Consider the following 20,550-nt stretch of genomic DNA (forward strand, 5'->3'; position numbering starts at 1 on the left):
CTCTTATTTTATGAGGAGAGGAAGGCCGCGGGGAGATTTTGAGCGGCTTAGATAGATGCAGGACAGATGATCTGTCCACAAATTACTGTTCAGTGAGGCACAATGGCCTCTTGTGGTGGAGTCACAGCACTGAATTTGTTATCTGTAAACAACAAAACACATGATTTAACAGAGAAAATTAAATGTTACTTGATATGATAAATTGCCTTTTTTTTTTTTTAAAAAAAAAAAAAAATGCAAATGAGAAGTTATTGATCACTCATTATTTGCTCTGTTTTGTTTGCCTTTACGACTACAACACCTCAGTAACACTTCATGTACCGGAAATGACGTATAAAACATACTGTTGAGCACAAACACTGTTGATTTACTGTCTGTTTTAACAGCAGTAAACAGGCTGCTGGGGGGTGCAGACAGGAATTCAAGTTGCTGTTGCTAATCAATAAACTGACAGGTGTTCCTTTAGGAACAGCAGTGGTCACTGCTCACCACCTTTGACAGCTACAGGGCCCGTTTTTGCTGCAATCTACTTATTCTTGTGTTACGTTGTTGTGTAATGTCTCAGTGGCAGCCAGATCGATTTCTTTTCAGTTTGAGAAAGGCTTTACTCTCAATGCACGTATCAGCAGTTATTGCATAACAGTTTATTTTTGGTCAAACCGCTCCAGAAAAATGTTAACAGCTGTCAATGTCAGCCATCCACATCATCAATGGTGTTGTACTGTATATTGGTGATTGATTCTGCTGTGTCATATTTCATTTGAATGCCACTTCGAGGGCAGATCGCTTTAAAAATGAAAAGTATCACAAAGTGTGGGATTCACCCATAGACTGGATGGACAGCAAATTCAATCAAATCCGACAAATTGTGCTTGAGGGAAACAAAAAACTATTTGTGTATGGCACCTTAGTTTCATGATCTATACAATTAATTTATATCACAGCAGAGTTCACCACCAGACTCATACATTATTTTATAGCTGAAAATGTTTTATATTTTAATGCTTATTTTACTCTTCTATGATTCAGCTTTGTATTTTTTTTAATTATTTAAGTGATTTCGTAATTCATAACAATTTACAGTTTAAGTGAGGATTTTCCTTGTGTCCGAAACAATTAACATGACCTCGATGACTCACATCCTGGTGTGAACGACCATAATGTGAGTCTTAAGACTAGTCACTAGCCAACGAAAATATCTCTCTAATTCTACAATAATTTAAAGGTTTTTTTCTATCATGCCTACAGATATAGAAAACTTTGGCAGCTTGGAAACAGACTCACTGACTTGCTCAAGGACACTCCAGCAGGTTGGATGCTTCCAGTAATGGAGGATTTTACTCAGGTTGAAGGGCGACCTCTCTAATCACAATGACCCTCGGGAACCGTGGACTGAGAGCGAGTCTGCCAATAATTTGTGTGGGAATAATGTGAATATATAGAAAAGTTTAGAAACATATCAATGTATAAACAGTACCTTTATTCATTTGTAAATATAATAAATTGGAATGCACATAACATGGATCTAAACCTATTTGAAGTACTTGTGGAGTAACTTATTGCTGATATACTACATAACCATGAGGACATATTTATAGTAAATACATTATTAGCCCAGTGGGAAAACAAACATGAGCTTCTGCAGCTCCTCCACCAAGAATTTCTAAAATAGGAGGTTGTTTTTTGGCCTGCTGGTGAGGGGCAATCCCTTCCCCAAAATATACAGAAATGTATACATGATGTGGAAGAGCAGAAAGCTTTTCTTTAATGCATATTTGCATAAGTGCTGGCAGAAATAAACTCAGTAAAGCGATTAACTTCCCTTCTCTTTTGAAAAGCTGTGTACAAAGCTGTATGAATGCAAATATATTTATATTTTTGTTACGATTCAAGTATTGGATATTATCAGTTCACATGTTTATAATAATTTCCTTTTACTTATGACAACGATTAGTGTTATGAAGATATGTGTGTAAACTCATGTAAACCTAAAATCCACTCTTTAGTAAGTTAAATATCTACACGCCATCCAAATGTCTAGGTAAGATGAATTTAAAGTACATTCAACTTCAACGGGTGAATCCTGTCAATTTGTCATTAGCTTAATGATGTATGAACTTTTTTTTGTTCCTGTACACATTGCTAAAACATTTTAACCTCATTCTATTTTGCCAGTGTTCCCATCTCTGTTTCACCCAGCCGTTCTCCAGGCCTCAGCTGTTGTACAGCCGTTCTGACCTCTGAGATTTGGGGGCTGTGATAGGGGTCGGCCTGTCAGTGTCTCCCTCAGGGCAGAGCAGTGACATTTAACTCAATATCCCAGAAGGATAAGGTTTCTCCCCCGTCCCCTCCATCTTCCGCCTCAGTCTATTGCTCAAGTGTCAGTAGCCTGTGGGTGCAGGGACTACTACAGCGTGAACCCCTGCAAGCCGGGACACCCGTCACTTCCAACTCCCACCGTGGCGCTAACATGCCACGCCCTCGTGCCAGGCTGAGGGATCACCATGTGCCACCTTAACCCATGGAGCCCTCCCTCCTCCACTTGTGAACTCTATACATGTTCCCAGTTCAGTACAAGTGTTAAGTACTCTGGAGGTGCAGCTGCACCCGATGCTAACTTATGCAACTAAGTCTGTCTCTGCTGACTTGCACAGCACAACCAAAGTGAGAAGGGACATTTGTCACTTCAAGACGTGGGGCCATGAAAGACCGACATGCTTCCTAAAGAAGGTTATTGTGTTTAACAGCACATTCTGTTGGTTGAACATTGTATGCTGTCCAACTGATGGACCCCTCATTTACAATAGCTAGTAGTTACAAACAATTTAATTCCTCTAATCTTATGAAAAACAACCTGAACTAATTTGTCAGCCAGCCAGGAAGTGTAATTGTTAATTTTCTTTTAACTTCTAAGTGACATATGGATTTATGTTAGTCTATTATCCATTCAAATGCAGCTTTGTTAAAAAATCTTCGCTTTTATGCACATTCAAAATAAATTAGGGTACCGAAAGGTGAACTGACCAACACCATCAAATCAAATGACGTGTGGTATTGACAGTGAGGACATAATTAGTACTGGGCAATAAGGCAATGGATAAAGGAGCTACAGTGTCGGTGTTAGCCGGGTACTTGTTACAGCATTAGCTAATAGTAATAATAGAAGTGGCAGCTGAGTCTCTGAATCCAAAATTCCTCACGGGATATAAATAGAGCAGGTGACACTGGGCTGCTGGGCATGGCAACGCGACAGCTTTGCAGCTTTTTTTTATTTCAGAATGCCGGACCTTTAGCTCAGGCTCGTAAGTCTAACTTTCAACTATTGGGGGAAAATAAGACGAGATGTTTGGAGGGCACATTTGACTCCACAGTGTCATCAGTATCCGAGTGGTGCGTTGGGAAGAGGAGTTCCTGGTTGTTCACACCATTCCACACACTTAGGGCTGTACTACATAAGCCTCGGGGGAGCCGATAGGAAAGTGAGCCCGTTGATCAAAAGTAGCTTTCATTTTATTGATGGGTCGTTATTTATTCGGCCGACTCTGCATTTTTAGATTGATGTAAATGTACTGGCAGAGACATTTTATTGGGAGAACTCAAGATCTGCAGAATCTAGCACAGCATCCTGCTAGCTTTACTGGCTGAGAGAATATTCTGATTTGACTTACAGCTGTCTCAAGTCAGTCAATGTACGTTTCAGAGTGCTGTACATTGGTCACAAGAATCTACACACCGTTCAGAGTTTAGTCTACAATAGCTTGAATTAAATTAGCCGGTAGAAACAAGTTACAATCACTCAGTTTCATGTAGTTTTTGAGTAGCTTGTACTTGTTAAAGTAGTTTTATTGCAGCATAGTTTTTGGTCATTTTGAGAGAAAAATGTGTACTTTAGTTTAACTTGTATACCCTCTCTGCAGTAAAGTTATTTATGTTAACGTTGCCATGGAAATTTTGTCATAGCTTTCATTCATTTAACAGTCTCATTTGGAGATTTCAATATAAAATTTCATCACAAAATGACCACAGACACAAATGTATGTTCAATTCTTTATCCTTTTTGTTTAACCTGAAGTAACTCACATTGTTATTTTTAGGTAAATACTTCAGAATTCTCAATCAACTATTTAGATGACTACTTTTACTTCTACTTGAGTGTTTGTTTTCAGACAGTAAGATACTTTAATTTAACTGCTCTTTCCTCACCTCGGATGAAATCATCAAGCCCTCGACTCACATGCACTTCAGACCACACTGTCAGCCTTACGATAAATTTACTGGCACAGTTTCATCTATCAAGGAGATTATATTTCATAAGTATTTTTATGTTAATAACAACTATGTTCCCAACACAGCAGGCTGCACATATTTGACAAGTTTTATTTAAATGTCTGCAGACGAAACAAAATCCTTCTGGAGTTTTATAATAGCAGTTGTAAATTAGACAATTTAGTATTTCAGGCCAGCATAGCTGTATGAACTAGTATGTACAGTATTTGGTATCGTCTGAAAGATGAACTCTTGGAAATATACTACATCTTCAATGTCTTGTCTATTTTGAGTACTCTTATCTAACCAAGACACTATTTAGAGGCTGTTTGCTATGACTGCTTGCACGCTGCAGCCGCAAAAATGGATTGCAACACATAAGGTATGACACAAAGTTTTATTTTCACGCTTTTTTAACAGTATTGGATACAGTGAACCTACACACAGCAGAAACAAGGACACATTTGTGTCCTTAAGACTCACTGACCAACAATTTTTTTGCAAACATAATCCGTAGCAGTGCCGCAGTCTGAGACCACACAGCCAGTGACATATTGTAACGGCCAATGGTGACATAAGTCTTAAAGTCTAACGTCCCACTATAAATGAGGATTGCACTCCTGAAGGAGAATATGAAAGGCTGAGGCACCCAAGGGTCAACAGATTTGCAGTAAGAATGTGTTTTCTATCAGAAGTTCAGTGACAGCTCACAGACATCTTTTAGTCTTTGCCACATTATTTTCAGTACAGAGGTTCATTAAAGGTAACAATTGTTTCTGCAATCAAGTGTTGTCAAATAAATGGGAAATGGGTTTTCATTTTATAAAAAAGTTTTTTTCTGGAAAACATACAGCAGGTCTTCACTTAGCTGGACTTTTTCTTTAGATTTTGAAACAATTATTCATATCAAACTACAGGAAAGGGATTTACAGAAAAACAAATTCCATTCCAAAACGTTTCTGCTCTTTTAAATCATAACCCCCCGCCCCCACCCCAGCTGTACCCTTCACCTCTCACCTCATTGGTCAAATGATAGACGGAGCGTCTTGAAGAAGAGTGTTGATGACAGGAAGACGAATGAATGCAAAAAGAGCCAGAGAAATACCTAAGAAAGAAATGGGATCCTTTTTTGATAAATATAGAACGAGGAACATAAAAGTGAGACACTGAGTTTTCTACACAGCACCTGTGACTGAATATTACTCCTCTAAAAATGATTCAATAAATTGATACAAGTTATTGGAGGTATGATTCTGTACAAAAAACTCCAGCCACCATATTTGTTTTTGTTGGCATACATCCAGCACTTTTCAAAGGTCAAGCTTCCCCTGGTAAAATGTTAAGCAATGAGCATTTTATTAACTGAAGCTCTGCAGTTTTTTTGTCTCATAGTTATGGAGTAAAAAGAGCTCAACAGCCCCTCCCTGTGGATAACAGCTGAACATACAGACAATTCAGGCTAAATGACCCCTTCAGCATGATGGAGCAGACCCACATGAAGTAAATTTACTTTTTGAATAAAATCTTTTTAGTTAGGGACATGGTATTAAAAAAGATTTTTTGAGCTGTGTCAAGCTAAGACCTATTAAATGGATAACCAAATGGTATAATATCAAATTAATATGAAGTAATAATCACATGATTTTTCATGTGATTATTACTTCATATTAATTTGATATTATACCATTTGGTATATAAACAAAATATACAGTTTAACCATATGAGCTGATCCATTTATTTATTAATTGAGTAACAAAAACTATTTTGATGATGACGTAATTGTTTAAGATGCCAAACACTTTTGTTGGTTCCAGTTACTCAAAAGTGAGGATTTCATTATTTTTTTCTTGTTTTAAGCAATTAACTAGAAGTTTGGACAAAACAAGTCATTTTATGCTATAACCGTGGTCCTTATGAGATTGCATTTTTCACTATATTCTGACATGTTACAGACAAAAGGATTAACCAAGAAAACAATGGACATATTAATCAATAATTAAAATAGTCTGAAACGTTTTTAAAACCCATCTTAAAATTAGAAAGAACTGAGTAGTTTACTGCGCCCCGCAATGAACTGTCATTGTGAAAAAACGTTGGGTGAATGCAAATTCAAGCAAAAGCTTTAAAAACGTCACACCCGCACCCCCGAAACAAGCAGCAAAACCAGGAGCCAAGCTATTGGCCCGTTCTGAACAGGAAGGGCATGCCCTCTGAATGGTGAGGCCGCGGATGGCCACTGCACTAGTAGATTACAAATCCACTTGTTTACGTCACATAGTAGATACAGCATTATATTAAAATGACTAGTAGACATTGTAGCTCAGATTCTCGCTTTATTGGTCAACTTGATGAAAGACTACAAAACGAATTCACAAAAAATCTCTTTCAAGTAATCAAATCTGTACAAACCTAAACTGTATGGGGTTTTTACAGCTCTGGCTCATATGAATCTGAAGAGTCATATGCGTGTGTGTATGTGTGTGTGTGTGTGTAAGCATGTCCTTGCTCTTCTGAGACAAGGTGACGTACTCCTTCCTGTTCAAGGATACCGAGACGCCGAGCTCAGATGGGCAAGACAGCGCATGCACGCACGCACACACACATGCACACACCTGTGATGGAGATTTTACAGTACAGAGGACAGGGAAAACAAAATACTTCCCCCCTCCACGAGTACACACACGCCACCTGCTGGCAGGGGTACGCTGCTAAATTCATCGTGTCAGCAATCTCCCACTGTCTCCCAAACCCTGCTTTTTCAGTCAAAATTACTGTACAGACAGACACTGTGGTTTTATCCTTTCCACGGGAGGAGTGGTAAGAGAGGGAAAAGTATAAATCTCTAATACTCTCACACAAAATGTACACGTGCACACATGATTTTAATGCTCACCGGCAGACGAGACGCATTTGTCATCTGCGCACGCACGCACTCACTCAGACAATTCGTAACATTAAATGTTTTAAGAAGTACAGATAAAAAAGGAAAAAAGCCCTGGGTATAGGTTTGATTTCTGGCTGTTTGGTGAAAGAAAGGAGAAGAGAGGTAGAGAGGGCAGGAGGGATGGGTCGAAGGTCGAGGGCAGACTACTGGTGTCATTTCTTAGCTTTCCTTGGGGGGGTGACTGGGCGGCCAGAGCCCATTCCCCCTCCACCACCATAGAACAGCTTCTTGTCGGCAGGTTTGAGAATCTGTAAATAAAAAGACAGTGGAGCTGAGCAAAAATGAACATCAAAAATGTTGAAATTCTAATATGTAGGATGTCTGTGTTTATCTGAATCAGAATTTTCTTCCTTTCTTCCTCACCTGGAATGAGCACATGAGGGTCTCATCGACACTCATCATGGCTCCAGCGTTGTCAAACTCTCCACAGTAGTTTGGGGCTGAGAACAGCGTCACCAGCTGCCTTTTTGCAAAGAACTCGTATCCGTCCTCGACCACCTGAGAACAGATGATCGACATGTTAACAAGATGTTTTTTTTTAAAGGAGAGTCATTTCAAACATTTGGAATGAATGAATGAATGAACTGTGAATCAGCTACAAAAACAGAACGCTGTCATTAATTTAGAGAATGTTAACAAGGGCTTATACATTATAAGTACATTGCTATCACTTAAATTGCATACGTGGTTATCAGTTGGCTGAAATCCAACTGTGCTGAAATGGCCGTGGGGCTATCCAAGTACTTGAGCAGTTCCACCTTACTTTTCTTCAAACATTCACTAACAGGTGGACACGCTTGTTTGATAAAAGTGCTAGCCTTGCGTTAACTACCAAAAGGAGTTGGGTGTGAAAAGCAGGTGGAAAGATTCACAACAAAAAAATACTGTAGGGGGACAGATTACATTTCAATTTATTCACTTGTGCTAATCGTCTCTATTGGCTTTCATTCCTACATCTTGACCTCGGGATCAAGGTTGTGCACTGACCTGATGGGCCCGACAAATGAGGTCCATGTCGTGTTTGTGGAGGAATTTTGTGACCACATCTGCTCCAAAGGTGAAGGAGACACCGCGGTCGTTCTCGCCCCAGCCTAGCACATCCTTATCCGGGTCGGCCCACAGCAGGTCGCAGAGGAGGCCCTGGTCGGGCACGTCAGTGGGGCGCATGACCCTTCGCACCTGCTCCATAGACTGGAGGTCTGGGGACAGGCCTGGAGAATTTCAATGGGGAACAATTACATGTTAGAAAGCAGAAACACAAATATCAATACAAATATTATCTTGATATAATATATCACAATCAAACAAATCACATAAAATACATTTTCTGTAATAATCAGACCTGCAATGAACCTGATTTATATCTTTTTTATAGCAGAAACCACATTATTTACTTTTACTGTGGCCTTTGTTCACTTTGTCAATTATCTCAAACACAGAAGTGAATCAGGCCCTTAGATATATTTTTAGAGTTGATCAACAGAATTCATTGGCATCCATTTAAAGATTGTTTGAGCAACTTTTAAGGAATAACAGCAAACATAACCTATTTACACCTTGTAAAATGTTAAGATTTGCTGTGGCTTTCTTGTCTCATATGATTGTGAACCGAATATCTTTTGGTTTTGGATTTATGGCCAGACAAAAACAGAAATCGGAATCTGTCACCATTCTTTATGGGAAATTGATGGACATTTTTTTTTAGCATTTTTGTGGACTAAACATTAAAAAATATATAATTTACAGATTAATCAACAATAAAAAATAACCTTAAATTGTATCCCTATAAATTATGATATGCTAGAATGTTTTTAAATACTCAAACTTTGAGTTGTGTGTGTATACTTCTCATTTATATCATAAAAAACTAATCAGGGATTGAGGCTTTCACTGCAGTGTGCTCAACCGTTGAAAATCACTTGCAAACATACAATATCCTTTCTGTGTGTTTTGTGTTATGTAATTGAATATGTTTGAAGGGGGAGATGGTGTTTACTGTGTCTGTTTACATAATTTGCCTAGTGTGTCTCACAATCATGAGATAGCTGTGACTGGCTGTTGGTGTCACGTTGTCTGAACCCTTGGGCTGATTTTATTATGCTATTTTTTGCACACACGCACGCGCACGCACGCACACACAGCAAATAAATAAGATCTGTTATTAACATTTACGTAACTTTCATACTTTTTCAATCAAATGTGCCTGTGAGCTCTGTTCAGAGCGATTGGCTCCTTACATTTTTCTTCTGTCTGAGCTGAGAATTTTGTGAATGATTGATAATGGCATTTGTTTGAAATGTTCAGTTGCTTGAGACTATTACCAGTTCACATACAGTATATACATGTTTAGGACATATGAACTGGTTTCTGTATTGGACAGAAGGCTTTGCCGATGGTATACTGGTTACTTTAGTCTAGCAATGCCACAGTCATAAACACAATCTTTTAAAGTTGCACCTGTATATCAAGAACTATTTTCTACCTGCTTGAAGCACTGTAAGTGTGACTAAAAATAAGAATGAAAAATGCTCCACAGCCATGACCGCTAAACAGGACAAGGGTATATAAATATACCCAAACAACATATTAAGATCCCACACAGTCTTGCAGCCCTTTGACCATTATGTTGACAGTAACCACAGTGCAGAGGCGAGTTTGTGTGTGTGTGCGCTCTGGATAGAAGCCAAATGAACTGTTTGAAGAGGATACCTCCATGGCAACAGAAGATCTTCTCATCAACAATGGCTGCGACAGGCAAACAGTTGAAGCAGTCAGTGAAGGTCTTCCACAGCTTTATGTTGTATCGCCTCTTACCTGAGGGAGGAAAACAAAAGCACTTGATCACAATCTAATCTTGAGACCAATAAAATCTTAACAGAACCTATTGCATAACTATAGGAACACAATACTTTCCGTAACCCGGACTCTGAATAGCAGAGAAAGGCATGTGATTATTCACTGCTTATGCTGTCTTATAATACTCCTCAGCCCAAAGCCTGGTGTACCAAGAAGTCATTAGCGTAAGTCTGTTTGACTTTTTTGTCAACTCTTAACATTATTAGCTTATTGTTTTTTTTCCAGGTTTTTACATTTAAAAAAATCTTAATGTACACCACTAGGAATCATATTTAGCACACTGCTAGTTTCCGTAGTTAGAAGTGTTAACATTAATGTATGTTTGTATCTGTATGCATTCAGAATTACTTACACTCATCGTAGAAGCCATATATTCTGTTGATGGAGGCACACTCATGGTTTCCTCTCAGCAGGAAGAAGTTTTCTGGGTATTTGATCTTGTATGCCAACAACAGGCAGATGGTCTCCAGGGACTGCTTGCCTCTGTCTACATAATCCCCCAGAAACAGGTAGTTGCTCTCTGGTGGAAAGCCCCCATATTCAAACAGCCTCAGCAGATCATAGTACTGCCCATGAACATCACCTGGGGAGAAAAGCAGTATTAGCATGGGAACAGCAATGGTTGGTCAAAGGTGTAATTATCATGCTGTGTGTATATGTGCACAATAAAAGGTTAGGTAATTGGATAGAGGTACAACAACACTTGGCACCCTGCAAATTAACAACAGCACTTTATTAAATGATTGGCCATGCATTACTTTAAAATAACACTCTGCATTCCCCATGTTGCTTGACTTGTTTTTTTGTGATGAGACAACTAACTAAATGTGCAAGTGTGCATTTAGTGTGAGGATGCTGGTGATTCTGACCACACTGCAAACTTGGCCAGTTCTGGAAGTTTGAAGACTGTTTCTTTAAGCTAACATTTTTCATTAAGTGGCATCAGCCGTATGACACAGGGGGGCAAATCCAGGGAGACTTGAGGTGCAAAACAGCCCTGCACTGACAAGACTGTTTTACCAGCTCGTCCCTATAGTTCTGTAATGATGTGCAAGGTCACAACCGTGCTCTATATAACATGAATGTAAGCTTTCTCATGATAGTCCAGCACTATGAGCTACAATCTAGGAGAGTTTGTAAGTGCGTTGTGACCCTACTTGAGATTTCTCCCAACTTTAAGCCTCACCACAAATCTTGAGGGGCGCCTCAAGTTCGAGCAGAATTGGCTGGCTGAGGAAGATCTCCCGGGATTTGAGGCAGAGACCACGGATTTCATTTTCTGTCAGCTGAACATTTTTGCCAGGTCTGGAGCCTTTCACTGCGAAGAAAAATGCAAACAAGAATGAGAAATTGCACACTGGAACCAAAAGACCATAAACACAGTAGTAGAGTTTATTATTCACACTCATTTGTTATTAAAATTGTGTGCAAAAATAGGAGTTGAAATGACAACAGTATTCTGATAAAACAGTCAAACAAAATTTAGGAATTATTCCTAAAAAAGCCAAAAATGCCATTGAAAGTTGGCAAATGTTATTGTGTGTGTGTGTGTGTGCACGGACATCTGTATTCAATCATGGACTCTTTATCCATCATCCAAGCAATCATTCTTAAATAAAATATGTTTGATGTAGAGATTGAAATGTGGAAGAAAGAAAGGGTGATGATCTTTACAATGAATATTTGAATGCCGAGTACTGATCTAAAAACAAAAACTCAATAGAAATGTCTAATGCGCTTTTTTTTAAAGCAGTACAAATGTATGAACAATCTACTAGGCCCAATAAATTCAGCCAAACCCTAGATCTGACCCATAAATAGTGAACAACTCATTACTTCCTGATACCACAAAGATTACAATTACATGGATATGGGCGCTTTTCTAAAACAGATATTTGATCCCGCTCTAGAAACTTGTTTGCATATAAATAAATATCAAGCAAACACTACTTTATAGGGTCACTACTAACTCAAACATGCCACCTGATGATATGCAGTCATACATTTTAATTTGTTCCAAAGTGCACTTTTCTTTCTGTTCTGCTTTAATGCATTTGGATCGAAAGAAAAGGACATTTCATCCAAGAATCCATGAAATCTTGCACTATGCTTCACGTTTCTCCAAATGCATGATTTTTAAGTGGAAACCAATTGAACGAAACAGACTCCCACACTGTCCACTGTGTGCATACTTTCTGGGGTTTTTGTAAAGCAGAGGCACAACACGGTTTATGTGACTCGGTATTACATGCAGGTGAAACAACAAAAGGTACATTCACGTGAAGGCTGACACCGACCCAACACTACTGGCGCTCAGCAGCTTGTGTTTGGTGAGCAGAAAGCGAGCCATAAACTCTTGCTAACATAGCATAGGTGGCTATCGTTGTCTAGCCTCGGTTAGCTAAAATGGCTACCTCGGTGAATACACATCCAGCCTTACCTTCCAGCAGACGTTGTATAATGGAGTCGATGTTCAGCTTATCGGCTTCGGCCATGCTATTCCTCTATTCTGGTTGGTTTCTAATCAGTATTTAGTCACTACCGAGTCACTTAGCTCAACTAGTTCAGCGTTAATCGGCTATCTTTAGCCCGCTAGCTAGCTAACCTTGGGGCAGATTTAGCTCAAAATGTGAGGCTTTGGTGCTGAATAGTTAAAGATGTGACGGCTGTCATGTACTTCAGAAATCCGCCTGAGTCAACTATTTTCCATCAGATATCCGAATTATTTGTAAGCGTTCGCGATTTCCCGTCACAACTATCTTTCTGCCGTAGCTACTAGCACCATGCCATCGACAAAAAAGCTAGATGAGCGCTAGCTCAAAGCGAGGTTGAACGGAAAAAAAGGTCCGACTGTTGCCGCGCTCCTATTGGTCAGTCTGGCCAGTGGGCGGGGCTTCGGGTGCCATTATCCTCCCTGATTGGCTGCTTTCAACGTCGGTCAGCATTGACTTATCTCAAACCACAATGTAAAAAGAACAATCGTTCTCGGGTATATGTCACGGTTTTATTGGCCGTAAATGGATTATTTTGGTCAACCATGTAAGATAAACCGCGCTAGACCACGTTTACTCAAGTTGGGGTGTTTGTATTGTTCTGTATTTGTTGCTCGGTAAAGCAACACCCACGGAAGTGACCAAAAAGGGGAGAATCGACGACGTAGTTTGGCATGACGCAATGTCCCCGCGCCTGGCAGCACGCACCCAGTGATTCATTGTGATTATGAGAGATGGCTTACCTAATGTTTCAATGGACTGTGAGACAACCATGACTTTAACTGGGATACACGTTGAACTGTCTGTTTAACGCTCATAATACTCTTGTGTAGCTCACACAACCATCCGACCATGAAGTTGCTCCATAAAGACATTGAAAAAGATAATGCCGGGTGAGTGACTGGCTAATGCTAGCATGCTAACCAGCATGCTACTTTGCAGCTGATTGTGACTTAATGTGTCTCTCTATTCGTGGTAAGTGTCAATGTGTGATTCACATTCACCTGTGCTAGTATGTGGAGATATTGAGATGGTTGGGCTAGTTGGTACAAAATAGTCCTGTAGTTATAATGTAATACACACACACACACACACACTAACACACTAACACACACACACAGGACACGTAATATAACCATATGAACATGGATTATATGACAAAGACTATGTGGACAAAGCTTTTGCTTTAATGGCTGGTTGTATACAAAACAAAGTAAGTAAACCAAATTAGCCTTATGTTGTCATAATTGATTTACACTTCATAATTACTGTAGCTGCATAATTGCACAGTCTGTGTATCTGCCCTCAGTGAAGACTTTACATGTTTAGGTAGGAGCATATCCACCCTTACATTTGAACATGAATATCACCAACTCAGAACCCGGCTTATTGATTGCATGCATTTCTTCAGCCAGGTGACTCTGATGCCGGAGGAGGCGGAGGATATGTGGCACACCTACAACCTGCTGCAGGTGGGGGACAGCCTGAGAGCCTCCACTATCAGGTAACCAATACAACTTCTATGGCATAAAGTGAAGGTTGAAGCTCTGTAGTGCAATGTACACCTAAATATCTGACAGTTTTCAAGTCACATGGAGAAGGATGTTGGCTTTGTTAACTTGTCGCACTGCAGACTTGGCAATGCAACATCTTTCTGCTTCGTGTTTCATGTCAGTGCTTCAGTATTCCATTAGCTGATAAGGATAAAGATTATCCTACTAGTTACTGTATACATTTGTATCGTATCAAGTCAATGCTACTCAAGGTTTAGCTTTCCTCCACCTTATTATGGCCACTGTTTAGATTTGATCACCCAACACAATCAATGCAGCCTACTTTGTAATAGCTTGACAGACCCCAATGGAGAGTTGCAACAACAAGATTTATTTACACATGACTTCTGCTTTTGCAAGAATTCAGCTTTTTCCAGCTCTGTCTTGTACCTTCTCAGCTATAGAAGTACTGCAAGTCTACCGCAGACATATGTTGATCATGATAGGAATCAGATTATTGTTTTATACCTTTTGCAATTTGTGCAATTTCTGTCACGATGACGTTAAGGAAAGTTGCCGCCAATGTAATATTTTTTGAACCAATAAACAATATAGTTATATACATTTTCTTTCAATGTCCATTACAACGTAGCCAATAGCCATAGACACCATATTGTATTGTACACTCAGGCACTCTTGTATTAGCTGTAGCTCAACTTTATGCCTTAGCAAGACACAAATGGGGATGTAATGTTTCCAATATCCCAGTGAAGCTCTTACTGTAGGTCAGTGTTCAGTTTAGCTTTATTTAAGCTTTGTTTATTTAAGTCAATCTGTGTTGGCAAATGATTGTGCTTGGTTATCTGCTTTCTAATTTTCTCTCACTCTCTGTCTATGTATCACTCATTGTTTTCATCTCAAATACACACACAGGACTAAAGTCACTTTCCACTGTTCTGCAGGAAGGTGCAGACAGAGTCACCTACTGGAAGTGTGGGCAGCTCCAGAGTTCGCACCACTCTGACCTTAAGTGTGGAGACTATCGACTTTGACTCTCAGGCCTGCCAGCTGAGAGTAAAGGGCACTAACCTAGAGGAGAACCAGTATGTCAAGGTCTGAGATTTCTAAGCAACCTGGCACCATCATGTATCATGTACACATGTTTTAAAGGGGGCCAGACGGACTAGAGTAATGAAATTAGGGAGGAAAGGATTGAAATTTAGATGCGGATAAAAACACATGTGTATATTTTGCTGATGAGTGGTCATTTGTGCTCTCTATTTGAAAAGCAACCAAGAAAGTTTTCAGTTTAATTTTCTATGAAATAAAATAAAAACTAATTAATATAATTTTGGGGGTTTTAAGTTTTGCAGGTGAGACACATTGCGTGTTTTTAACTGTAAAATTGTTTTCATGTGGGCTGGTTCTTGTGAACAGTCAATATATACTATGTATTAACTAACATCAGCAGAATTATATGTCAAAGAATAACAGCAGTGTCATTTATTCTTTTTCACGCACAGAGGTCTGAAGATAGATAACATACTAATTGTATTTGCCATAATCAGAAGACTGTACCTTCTGCAGAAGTTTCTTGAGTTTTCAGCCATACTATTTGTCATTTGTCTTAATGTTAACTCCTGTTTCCTACAAGCAGTTGATTTGATTGTGTTCTCTTCTTCATTTCTCAGATGGGGGCTTACCACACTATCGAGCTCGAGCTCAACAGGAAGTTCACACTGGCTAAAAAGAGCTGGGACAGCGTTGTGCTGGATAGAATCGGTGAGCAGGTGCCAACGTTTGCATTTGACTGAGATTCTAATTTGTTTTGTTTGGTCCAATTAATCAGCAGAAAATCTTGCTTTCATTCTTGTGTTTGGTTAATTTAATCCCACACTTCCCACTTGCACGTCAACCAGGACTTGCAAACAGTAAACACATGGACTCACAAGTATCTTGTTTACCCGAATGAATCTCATGGTCTTTAGCAACTGCACACTCAGCTGATAGAATCTCAGCAACCAATTCCTTATACACATAAAACTGCATGTTAGAGTTATTTCTTTAATGTAATTCAGATTTTGTTCCCACTCCTAACTGACTGCCAAGAGTTCTCCGAAAGAGGATTAAGACATTTCACCCATTCTTGGTGCAGTTATTTGTTGAGCTCCCGAGTGTGAATACAACCTTTCTCAACTGACCAAATGAACCGAACGACTGAAAGAAAAGATTTCCAAAGAAAGTTTTCCATATTTGGAAAAGTTTGCTTGTTTTTAGTACTGTGGGGTATTTTTCCCCATGGACTTCTCTGGGCACTAGTTCTTGGTTTTAATACTGTACTTAACCACTGTGATCCTGGACAATTGAAGAATTCTGCCAAATAGATTTACATGTTTTCATTCTGACTAAACATTTGACCTTTGCCTCTTTCGGTCCAGAGGCAACAAGTTATTGTTATCTGAGCCGATATGTTTAAAACAACACAGAGAGTCCAAATGTAAAAAAACTGTTTACAAATGTTTAAGAGTTCAGATCATGTTAAAGGTGCACGGTGATGAAAATCAGATGTTTTGACAAGTTAAAATGTTTGCCTGTTGGCTATTTATGTTAATCCCTTTGCTTGAAGAATTCCAGATTAGATGTTCTTGCTTTTGTTTTACCCCTTTTAACGTCAGCCGATGGCTTACAATGATACTATGACTTGCTCTAGATACCGATAATTATGGGTTAAATCAAAGCTAAAAAGGACTGCATTGCCTGACTGACATATTAGCTGATTTTCTTTTACAGTAAATGCAGAGTCCTCTTGTTAATTTATTTACTTTGCCAACAAAGTAAGAGTGTTGTCATGGGAACAGAATATGGAGAAACGGGAGGAATAACTGACAGATGGGGTTGATGTATTTGGAGGAGGTCCATTGAGTCATTGCTTCACCACAATAACTTACATTTACTTAGAATATGTCTTTTTCTATTCTTAGAAATAAATCAACTACAATTGCCAATAATACATTAAAACATTCCTTGATTACGTCACAAAGGACCCACAACCTCACATCTATGGTGCCCTTGTCTACCCTTTAGAGCAAGCATGTGATGCGACCCAGAAGGCAGATGTGGCGGCTGTGGTAATGCAGGAGGGTCTGGCCAACCTGGTGCTCGTGACCCCCGCCATGACTCTGCTCCGTGCAAAGGTGGAAGTCACCATTCCTCGGAAGAGAAGGGGAAGCTGCACTCAGCACGAGAAGGTATGTAATTTACAGTACACATTTACAGTAACTGAAATAGGGTAAATCAATAACAGTAAAATTAGTCAATAAAACAATCATATTTTGAAATTGAGTCATTCAAAATATTCAGTAAACATACAAAACTATAGCTTACTGGTATTTCTAATTCCACTGGTAATTCCATTTCCAAGAATCAGTTGAGCAGCTCTAAAAACTGCAGCAACAACAGAAATTCCTTGGTTCTCTTAGCTTGTATGCAAACTAGCTAGGCTTCCAACAGCGTAAATTGCATCCTAAAATATGATTGCAGAGGATGTTATGGACGAGGATACACTTTACAGTGTTTTTGCTGACCCGGATATTCAGCAGTATTTATTTGAGCCAGAGTGTACAAAGAGAGGCCAGGATATGGCCGGCGTGAACCCTCCTTGCGTTAAAAGGTCAATGCATTTCTCGTTCGGTATAGAAGGCACTGTGGAATTTATTACTTCAACTATCCACACTGATTGGACATCCACAATGTCCATAAGTGGTGAATTTCCCCTTTAAGGCAAGAGTCAGGCAAGAGAGAATGTGTGTTTGATGCATAATAACGTGTTTGTTTAGTCATCATGAGGTTAAGATGACCTCAGTTTTAATACACAGTGCCTCAGTATTTTGGAGCTGGTGTATTAGTCATGTGGGCTGATGTCAACCTGTTTGTGTCTCTGTTTGCAGGCGCTGGAGAGGTTCTATGAGGCTGTGATGCAGGCAATTCTTCGCCACATCAATTTTGATGGTAGTGCTGCTGTGTAAACCCTGACATTCACACACGTACACATACATACACATACACAAATATGTTCCTGTTCTGTGTCACACACTTCTCCTTTTTTGATTTGTTTTTCCCACCACACTTCTTGCTTTTGCTATGAGCCTCTCATCTACTACACCATGTGTCACTTTTATGCCATTGTTGTGTGTTATTAATGTCGCCACACAATCTTCTCTTCAATTTAACATTATGCCGGTTTTGATTTTGATTTCTCCTCATGGCTTCTACTAGTTGTAAAGTGCATCCTGATCGCTAGTCCTGGGTTTGTAAGGGACCAGTTCATCACCTACCTCTTTAAAGAGGCGGTGCGTCAGGACAACAAGATACTGCTGGAGAATCGACCCAAATTCATGCTGGTCCACTCGTCATCAGGTCACAAGTACTCACTCAAAGGTATGAGCTGGCTGGCAATAAAAGAGAATTAAAACCATCAAATCTCATCACAAGGTGGGAACTTAGTGAAATTCTTGTTGTTTTGCAGAAATCCTTTCTGACCCCACTGTGACTAGTAGGCTCTCTGATACCAAGGTGAATATGCATCCTGCTTATTTTGTCGTCTTGTAAACAAACGCTCACAAGTTGACAAAAGTGACTCACCGGTATTTATGTTGAACGTTCAGGCAGCTGGAGAGGTGAAAGCCCTGGAAGACTTTTACAAGATGCTCCAGCATGAGCCTGACCGAGCCTTCTATGGGTGAGTGATAATGGACCAGAACAGTCAACAGGAAGTGACCCACAGAGTCCTCGACATTCACACTGATCATCCACAACCTTTGTGCCTTTGCATCCTCACAGACTTGCTCATGTGGAGAAAGCTACCGAAGCCCTCGCCGTTGACACCTTGTTGATAAGCGATAAGTTGTTCAGGTACATGCTGAGACATTCTTTAGTTTATCTGTTTTAAATCACAGTGAACGTTCGTTTTTACAGACCGACTTGTAGGGTGAAATAACATGTGCTTTCAGAATCATTTAAAAGATACAAAATTCACAATAAATGGATTTAAATCTCAGCTAGTCACAGATTCCTTCTTCTATTCCTGCATTATTTGGGGCTTTAAACGTATCAGTGATGTGAACACTCAAATCTGATCTGTGTGTCTGATTGTGTCTCCATCCGTACGTGCAGACATCAGGAGGTCCCCACGAGGAGTCGCTACGTTCGGTTGGTGGACAATGTGAGAGACAATGGCGGCAATGTCAGGTACAAATGATCCTTTAAAAGACTGAGGACGTTAACAATAACTAAAAACTGACAGCGTCCAGCTAATGAATTTTCTCTTTTTTTCATGCAGAATATTCTCAAGCCTTCACGTGTCTGGTGAACGTAAGTTATACGAACACTCTGATTTTAATTTATTCTACATTAGAAGACATGGAATCTCTTTTGATAAACATATCTGAAGATTTATTTTACAATCATTTTGTCAAATAAATACTTGAGCTTATACAAGCACAATCTACTTATTGATTAAAGGTACTCTGCAGAGTCTCATGTCAACAAAATAAGTGGTGTTTACATTTAGTGTTCCTCACCAAAAAGCATTGTGGGTATCCTTGACGCTTAACCAATGTGTTGAATGTATTCCTCATCAAACACTTGCAAGGCAGTTTTTTAAAAATAATTTAGAACCTTCATTGTTTACGTCCATGTTTGCTTATTTGCTTTTGGTTGACTGACTTTGTTGGCTATATTTCTACACTTCTTAGCACATTGCTGCCACCACCATTTTTTTTCAGAGGAATGCATTCTTTTGCATGAAACAAACGAAACAGGGACCTGCTCTTAAAAGAGCTCTAAAGAGCTACTAGTGGTGAAAAACTATTTCCCTTTTTTAAGGGATAGATTGATTAAGGACCTGGCTTTCTCTTTATTGATGCTTTATACTGTCCCCTTTTGATTTATCATTGACTGTCTCCTCAGAACTGACACAGCTGTGTGGAGTGGCTGCAGTCTTGCGGTTTCCCATCGCCGACCTATCAGAGCCTGAGGACGACAGCAGCTCAGACGATGACTGACAACAGAAATGGAGAAAAGAAGAGGAAGGTTGTCCAGTGTTGCAGATAACACAAGAATGCATTGACTCAGAGTGTTGTAAAACAATAAAACTGCTCTGTATGCCACCTCTACAACATTCACACCTCTTATATCTAATCTACACACCTCCTGTTTTCTTAAAGAGTCCTCAGTTTAAGTAATTTAATGCCGTTTTTAGTGCTTTTGGTTTGAAGGTGTGTTTGAAAGCAGATCAAGAATGCCAATGAAAAGGAATCGGAAATTTGTTGCCAAGTCCATATGAAAGCAGTTAAAGTTTTGACTAATAGAAAATAAACTGATTTTTCTCTCCACGTGTATATACAATATCTCTCTTGCAATTAAAAACAGAATCATTCATCCACTTGCGTAATTTCACTTTGTCACATGAACCATTCTGACCATGCATAAAATAAATACA

At 39.4% G+C, this 20,550-nt stretch overlaps 2 protein-coding genes across 2 annotated transcripts; one reads left to right on the plus strand and one right to left on the minus strand.

Moving 5' to 3' along the window:
- Positions 1–6,579: 6,579 nt before the first annotated feature.
- Positions 6,580–12,882, minus strand: LOC129090950 (serine/threonine-protein phosphatase alpha-2 isoform-like). Its single transcript, XM_054598346.1, has 7 exons — positions 12,507–12,882; positions 11,253–11,384; positions 10,419–10,649; positions 9,920–10,024; positions 8,198–8,421; positions 7,574–7,708; positions 6,580–7,458 (listed from the first exon to the last, which is right to left on the minus strand). Exons 1-7 carry the CDS (start codon positions 12,559–12,561, stop codon positions 7,363–7,365), a joined length of 978 nt encoding a protein of 325 aa, XP_054454321.1. The 5' UTR covers positions 12,562–12,882; the 3' UTR covers positions 6,580–7,362.
- Positions 12,883–13,009: 127 nt separating this feature from the next.
- Positions 13,010–20,449, plus strand: pelo (pelota mRNA surveillance and ribosome rescue factor). The gene is made up of 13 exons (XM_054598345.1): positions 13,010–13,451; positions 13,970–14,062; positions 15,014–15,164; positions 15,743–15,833; positions 17,136–17,299; positions 17,999–18,059; positions 18,327–18,488; positions 18,577–18,623; positions 18,716–18,789; positions 18,891–18,962; positions 19,224–19,298; positions 19,390–19,421; positions 20,019–20,449. Exons 1-13 carry the CDS (start codon positions 13,411–13,413, stop codon positions 20,111–20,113), a joined length of 1,158 nt encoding a protein of 385 aa, XP_054454320.1. The 5' UTR covers positions 13,010–13,410; the 3' UTR covers positions 20,114–20,449.
- Positions 20,450–20,550: the final 101 nt, after the last annotated feature.

Source organism: Anoplopoma fimbria, chromosome 5, assembly GCF_027596085.1.
Source record: "Anoplopoma fimbria isolate UVic2021 breed Golden Eagle Sablefish chromosome 5, Afim_UVic_2022, whole genome shotgun sequence".
NCBI lineage: Eukaryota > Metazoa > Chordata > Actinopteri > Perciformes > Anoplopomatidae > Anoplopoma > Anoplopoma fimbria.

Coding starts and splice junctions, on each gene's coding strand:
- pelo (XM_054598345.1), top strand. CDS start 13,411: ATGAAGTTGCTCCATAAAGACATTGAAAAAGATAATGCCGG. Junction 15,834..17,135: donor CGTTGTGCTGGATAGAATCG/GTGAGCAGGTGC, acceptor TCTACCCTTTAG/AGCAAGCATGTGATGCGACC. Junction 18,060..18,326: donor TCGCCACATCAATTTTGATG/GTAGTGCTGCTG, acceptor GGCTTCTACTAG/TTGTAAAGTGCATCCTGATC.
- LOC129090950 (XM_054598346.1), bottom strand. CDS start 12,561: ATGGCCGAAGCCGATAAGCTGAACATCGACTCCATTATACAACGTCTG. Junction 10,650..11,252: donor GGCGCCCCTCAAGATTTGTG/GTGAGGCTTAAA, acceptor TTTTCTCCCCAG/GTGATGTTCATGGGCAGTAC. Junction 8,422..9,919: donor GATCTTCTGTTGCCATGGAG/GTATCCTCTTCA, acceptor GAAATTCTCCAG/GCCTGTCCCCAGACCTCCAG.